The following is a 6,591-nucleotide window of genomic DNA, read 5'->3' on the forward strand; positions in this document are numbered from 1 at the left end:
TGTGCGCTGACCTATATTGCACATGCCAAGATCCTCCACTGATTTGAGCCACATACCATTTGACTTGTTTGTAATTGTTTTTTGGTTAGGAATTGTATTTCCTTTGTGTACAGAAGGTCAATTAGGGAAGTCATTGATGTAGTTTAATTTTAGTTTTAACTAACTTTATAATGGAATGGGTATATATGATAGAATATCATATAAAGTTGAGTAAATATGAAATTTTATATATGTAATTAGAATGTTAAAATTGAGTATATATGAAATTTTAATTTTCATGGGGTATACATGCAACTTGTTTATGAGAACGTACATATAGAGAGGTTGAAAACATACTAGTGGAACCATTTCCATTATTCAGCACACACATTAATTATAATAGAAACAGAAGCTTCTCCGTTGATTCAATATGAGAATATAATTTAGCAAACTTCAGGATGGGCAATGGCATAAGCCTCAAACACCTTAACTGTGTTTGTGTACCACTCTTTAGTTTCCTTTATTTCTTCTTCAGACAGCTTAGAATCACCCTTGCAATTAAACACCATTGTCTGCTTGTATACACACCCTCCATCAGCAGAAGGAATGAACTCAACGTGAAAAGGGGCGTTGTCCACTTTGCCCAACAAGGTGTCACCCTCAATGATAGTGTAGCTAACAGTGAGCTTTTCTGCGTCCATGGCATCAAACCTGATCTTAGCACTGTTGAATTTGCACTCTGAAACACGTATAACAAAAAACAGTTAGAATATTATAAGACGCGATAATTAAATTAAGCTATCGGCATCTATTGGAGAATCATGCATCCGTTTTTGGAATTAAAACAATCAGAAATTATATGTATATATGTATTATTTTTTGAACGACTATACTATTCTACTCCTACTGCTAGATATATAATGACGTTGATTACCGTCACTGAATGTTACGTGATTGACGCCATCGATGGTGGTAACGGATTTGTAAGTCTGTGGTTCGGCAATAGGTGCAAGTTTGGTAAAGTCTGTAATTAAAAGCTTGAAAAGTTTAGGAGCGGGAAGAGAAGAAGGGACTTCAATCACAGCAGTTACAACAGCCATTATATATATCAAGTTATATTTTCCAAAATATATATATATGTAAGTATGTATATTTATTTATAAGGATGAATGATTATGTTGTGATGAAATATGAGTGATATACTAGAGGTATTTATAGTGGTAGAAGGTTGCTTAAAAAAACATATGTAGTTGATTAGAATTAGATCAATGGTGCACATTCAGTCAAGAAATGACAAATGCATTATATTTTCTGCATTCTATTATTTGATTCATTAATATGCATTCGCGTTGAATATAGATTGGCGAAAATGCGAAATCATGACTTTTTTTGTAAGGTCAAGTCAATATTTACATCTAATTAAAGTATCCTAAATATCTAACTATATACTTGGCCAACGAGATAGATATCTAGATAGCTAGATTTTACTCCTAAAAGACTAGAATCTCTACTAATTAAGTTCGCTAATTTCAACCTTAAAGGCAAACGATGACTTGAAGAGGATATTTTAAAAGGGGAAAGGAATATGAGGTTGTTAGGCACTTAAGTTGAGTGAAAAATCTCTCACATACCTTTTTTTGAACCATAAAAATCATGGGGGCAACATTTATTCAAAATATTAAAATATTAGTATGTGAAGGGTTTTTCACTCAAGTTGGGTGCATAACAGACTCATACTCACTTTTCTCATTTTAAAATGTGGATACCATGCATGTATAGGTGCCCTTATATCTTTTGTCAATGAAGTTTGTCTATAATTAAAGATTTTTTGGTGTATGTGTTTTACCTAAGGGAAAATGATCCATACTGCAGACTTTATCTAAGCTTAGGTACCGTCACTTTAAAAAAAGTTACAATTCAAACCTTTAAACTTGATAAACATACATAGCCCTCTGAATTTTACATAACCTCCCCCTAAATTTTACATAATCTCCCCCTGCTTTATCTAAGATAGGTACTGCATACTTCACCTAACATTTCCCATTTACCTAAAGCATGCCCTTCACTTTATTTTTAGTTATCCATAGAATATGTAAGGATATTTAATGATGTATGTAGTATGATTGAAGATAAAACTATAGAATTTAAAGGATGATTTGTAAAAATATGATGTGACAGTTGAAAGAATTTACTTCTATATATTTTATCAAAATAAACACAGGATTAAAAATAATCTTTATCTTTATATATACTAAAAGACAACTGACCTAATAACTTATTAACCAATCAAAACTCTCGATTTTATCAAATTGAACATTGATGATGTCATAATTCTAATTAAAATAATTTTAATTTACAATTCACGAATATATTTACGAATGGATACAATTGATCAATAGTTATCTAATTAATGAATCTTTAAAATAAGCTTTTAATATCCATTCACGAATATATGGTTTTCGAAGGAATATGTATACAAAATACAATTGAGCAATAGTTATCCAAATGAAGTTTTTAAATAAGCTTCTAATATCTATTATCCGTATTAGATACAAATTTAGATCTCATTTATATTATAATGATTATTGTTTTATTAGTTTAGGATTATAATAAATTAAACTATATAAACAACGTTAAATTTATTCTAATTTTATTATTTGTATAAGTGTACGTGTTATTAATTTAGGATTAGGATATAAATTTTATATATGCGACAAAGATGCGAAGACAAAAAACACTATAACAAATATCGTTTACAAAGATGTGTTGCAAAAAATGAAGAAAAATACATGCTTCTAATGTTCAAACTATTGCATGACTTTATTTTTATTTACATTTTTAACATCTTCCAACATTATTTTTTGACCATTTTACTTTTATTTAATAAGATTTTTTAACTTGCATATAATTTTACTTTGATAATAATAATCAAATATTTATAACATAGTATACCCGTGTATTTGACACGGGTAACTTACTTAATTTTAATTGACCAATCACAATTCTCAATTTTTCAAAATTAACTAAACCAACACATGTCTAAATTAATTTACACTTTTTGATTTTCCATCACCAATGTACACTTTTTACCCAATTTAATAATTAATACTTTATTGCATAATGTCTATCTGATAACAACATATAGCTAAAAGTTAAAAATGTTAGATATTTATATCAATATTTTATATTATATTATTAACTGTAATCAAATAAGTAATTATAATCAGACTATAATTAGAATAATCATTATTGTTATTAATAACTAAAATCAAATTATATTTATGATACATAATCTTTTTATATAAACTGAAACGTACAAATAAAATCATAACATATAAATTTATTGAAAACGTCACGAATAGCTACTACTTTCATTGTTATTAACAATCATGACTAACGAAAATTAAATTACTTTTTTGCAAGACATCAATGAAGACTTAGTCAATTATGTAATCAAAGTTAAGATATTGTTTCTCTAAAAAGAGTTTGTACAAAAGAAACCCTCTTACACCATCTAACCTAAATATAATTTATTATTCATTATTTACTTTTAAATATCTCAATTGTCTTTTAAGTATATTTTTACCTTTAACGTATAAGTATTTTTTCAAAATATTAATTATTATATTAATAATGTAATTAAACCCGTGTATATGTAACGGGTCTAAAATCTAGTTTACTTCTATATATTACAACAAACAATAATGGTTACGTTGTGATTCAGACACACACCAAAACTAAAAATGAATACAATATACATATTTATACACATTAAATTGTTGCCTCCAATAACCGTCTACTGAGATTTCTTTGTGTTTGTATACCAAACCGAGATTAGGTTTAGAAGAGGGGTGATGGGTGTTTTTGATTGTTTGTTGGCGATTCCCCGAAGGTAGAGTGAATCTCTTTACGCCACTTGATGTATATGTAACATGTGACCGATTATGATCGTACTATTGAATGAGTTTTAGGTCTGGTCGATTGCGTTTAGGATGTATCCCGAATGAGTGATGATGCCCTCGTGAGGTCTTATGATTCCCTTTTTATAGGGACGACTTTGGCTTGGGAAATAAGCCAAGATTTAGGGTTTTCCTAAGAGTATAATTTCCATAATTGTCGGCTTCTTTGATAAGAACAAATCCCGATTTTGTAGGGAAGCGATTCTTATCCTCTTTATCTTCTATGCGACCTTTGTTACGTACAACCTCCGTAGCGTGCTTCGTACCTCAGGCAGGGTGTGTCATCACTTTGTGAACCGCTACAACTGTAATTCTGTAAAACATTGAATCGGTGTCAATGTTTTTATCTAAAGGACATAGGGCTGTTATTCTATACGAGTCATATGTTCGCGCAAGGACACATGGCTCTTATTCTATACAAGTCATATGTTCGCGCAATGAGCTGGCGATGGTGATAGCGGCGCTGGGTGGCGGCGCTGGTGGCGGTAATGGTGGTGGTAATTTAATTATTTTAAAGATTGAGGAATTTATGTTGTAAATTATTTTATTAAGAGTATCATACGTATATTAGGTGGAAATGTTTAAATTAATGAATAAAGAAGAAAGGTATTTTATGTATATCAATTCATCTTTTGAGATTTTGAAGGAAGGAGTTCCCTTTTATAAGGTATTATAGATATAGATTAAAGACAAGAGACTCTAAGTGTCTGTTTGCGGTTTGCCTATGGCCCAAACATGAATTACCGGTATTCTGATTGACCCAGTAAACTAAAGATAATTGTTTTTTTACCCACACCCACTAATTCGTTATCTGACTTTCTATTATATTTTAACATTATGAGTTACTGTTTGTACACCAAAGCGAGGTCCTAGAACAGAGAGGATGAGGGGTTTGAGATTGTAGGTTGGCGATTCCCTTGCGGTAAGGCAGAGCCTTTTGTACGCCAACAATGAATATTTTAAATGTTGTGATTTAGTCAATTATATACGGTTTTATTTTCACTCTACAGTGATAACTCGTGAGATGTCGTAACGTTAAATAATACAAGATGTTTAATTTACTTTCATGAAATGTGGCGATAAGGCATCTAACCATGGTTATCATTCTAAATATAAGTCGAGAATTAGATGTAAAAAATAATAAGATTATGCAAAAATTAACCATTTTAAATATATTTGTCACGGTTATTATTGGGTAGTTTGGGATACTGAATTTGTTAAAATAGGAGGTCAGTTTGTTTTATAAAAGATTATAGATATACTTGGGGAAAAATCCATAAAAAGGTAACTTATTTACATTAATTTCCTACTAAAGGTAGCCTATTTTGTTTTCGTGTATTTAAAGGATCATATTTTCAAAAAATTCATAATAAAGGGTATCTCGTTAGTTTTTGACAGACAGAGCTCGTTAAGTGCCACGTCATCAGTTTTGCTGACGTGGCACTTGACTTTGACGTGGCATTTGACTTGACTTGACTTTGACCGGTCAAAGTCAAGTGTCACATCAGCAAAACTGATGACGTGGCATCAATGATGTGGTACTTCACGAGTTTCGTCTGTCAAAAACTAACGAGATACCTTATGGGAACCTGGGGTTTGTGTTCCCAGTGTATTGATATGAGAACCTGGGATTTGTGTTCCCAACGTATTGATGTGAGATCTCGGGGTTTGTGTTCCTAGGGATGTTGTATCATGGCCATTGAAGGCGTCACCAAAATTGATCGCCCTTCTAGTTATAACCCCGATTGCATGAAGGTGACGTAGGGTATTGATAATGTTGTCATGATTTTGACGTATATATGCCTCATCAAACAATGGTGTTGAAGTGGAGGTAATGATTTTATCTTTTGAATTTAGGCCTTAAAAGGCTGCGAAAAGTGTGGATCTTCAAGATCTGGGCCTTGAAAGGCTGCGAAAAATCTAGATCTTCAAGATCTGCACTGGTTTGGGCAGGGCCGATTTGTGAGATGTTGAATCCGGGTGCTCCATTTGAATCATCCATGTTCTAGGATTAGTGTTTCGTGAAAAAAGAAAAAAAAAATTGTGATTTTGGTGGTTGATGGGTTGTAAGTAGAATGTGTCACACGGATGGCGCCAATTGTTTGTACACCGAACCGGGGTCCTAGAACGGAGAGGATGAGGGGTTTGAAATTGTAGGTTGGCGATTCCCTTGCGGTAAGCCAGGGCCTTTTGTACGCCAACTTTGCAGAGAAGAATCGTTGCCCCGCAACACCTTCAGCTTTAAATCAATGACAGTCAACAAGTCAATGCGAAGCTAGACCTAGTTGCCCCGCAACTAGGTCCGAATCTAGGCAAGATTTTGGAAACATATATATAACATGCTTAATCATTCAAAAACCCTACCTTTGCCTCTCCAGCCGATTTTTAGCATCTTTTCAAGGGTTTTTCATCTACAAACATTATTTGAAGATTGCTAGCACGATTGGAGATTTATTTAGCTATTGTGTATCGTTCTCAAACGATTTCAACATTCGGTACAATATGTTTTCATATATTATTGTTTGTTTTTATCTTTTCATTATGAGTAGCTAAATCCTTCAACACCCGTTTGGGTAGTAAACATGTCATAGGGTCGTTTTGAATGTTACTTGCAATCATTGAACAAGATTTTTATGGTTAATCGAAGATCCAT

General features: G+C 32.1%; 1 protein-coding gene across 1 annotated transcript; it reads right to left on the reverse strand.

The window, feature by feature from the left end:
• Positions 1–206: 206 nt before the first annotated feature.
• On the reverse strand, positions 207–1,149 carry LOC122579960 (root allergen protein-like). The gene is made up of 2 exons (XM_043752227.1): positions 914–1,149; positions 207–718 (listed from the first exon to the last, which is right to left on the reverse strand). Exons 1-2 carry the CDS (start codon positions 1,077–1,079, stop codon positions 423–425), a joined length of 462 nt encoding a protein of 153 aa, XP_043608162.1. The 5' UTR covers positions 1,080–1,149; the 3' UTR covers positions 207–422.
• Positions 1,150–6,591: the final 5,442 nt, after the last annotated feature.

This window comes from Erigeron canadensis, chromosome 8 (assembly GCF_010389155.1).
Source record: "Erigeron canadensis isolate Cc75 chromosome 8, C_canadensis_v1, whole genome shotgun sequence".
NCBI lineage: Eukaryota > Viridiplantae > Streptophyta > Magnoliopsida > Asterales > Asteraceae > Erigeron > Erigeron canadensis.

What these genes read in the sequence shown, in the direction of transcription:
- LOC122579960 (XM_043752227.1), bottom strand. Translation starts at nt 1,079, where the DNA reads ATGGCTGTTGTAACTGCTGTGATTGAAGTCCCTTCTTCTCTTCCCGCT. An exon ending in TCACGTAACATTCAGTGACG is followed by an intron (nt 719 to 913) that starts GTAATCAACGTC and finishes TACGTGTTTCAG; the next exon opens with AGTGCAAATTCAACAGTGCT.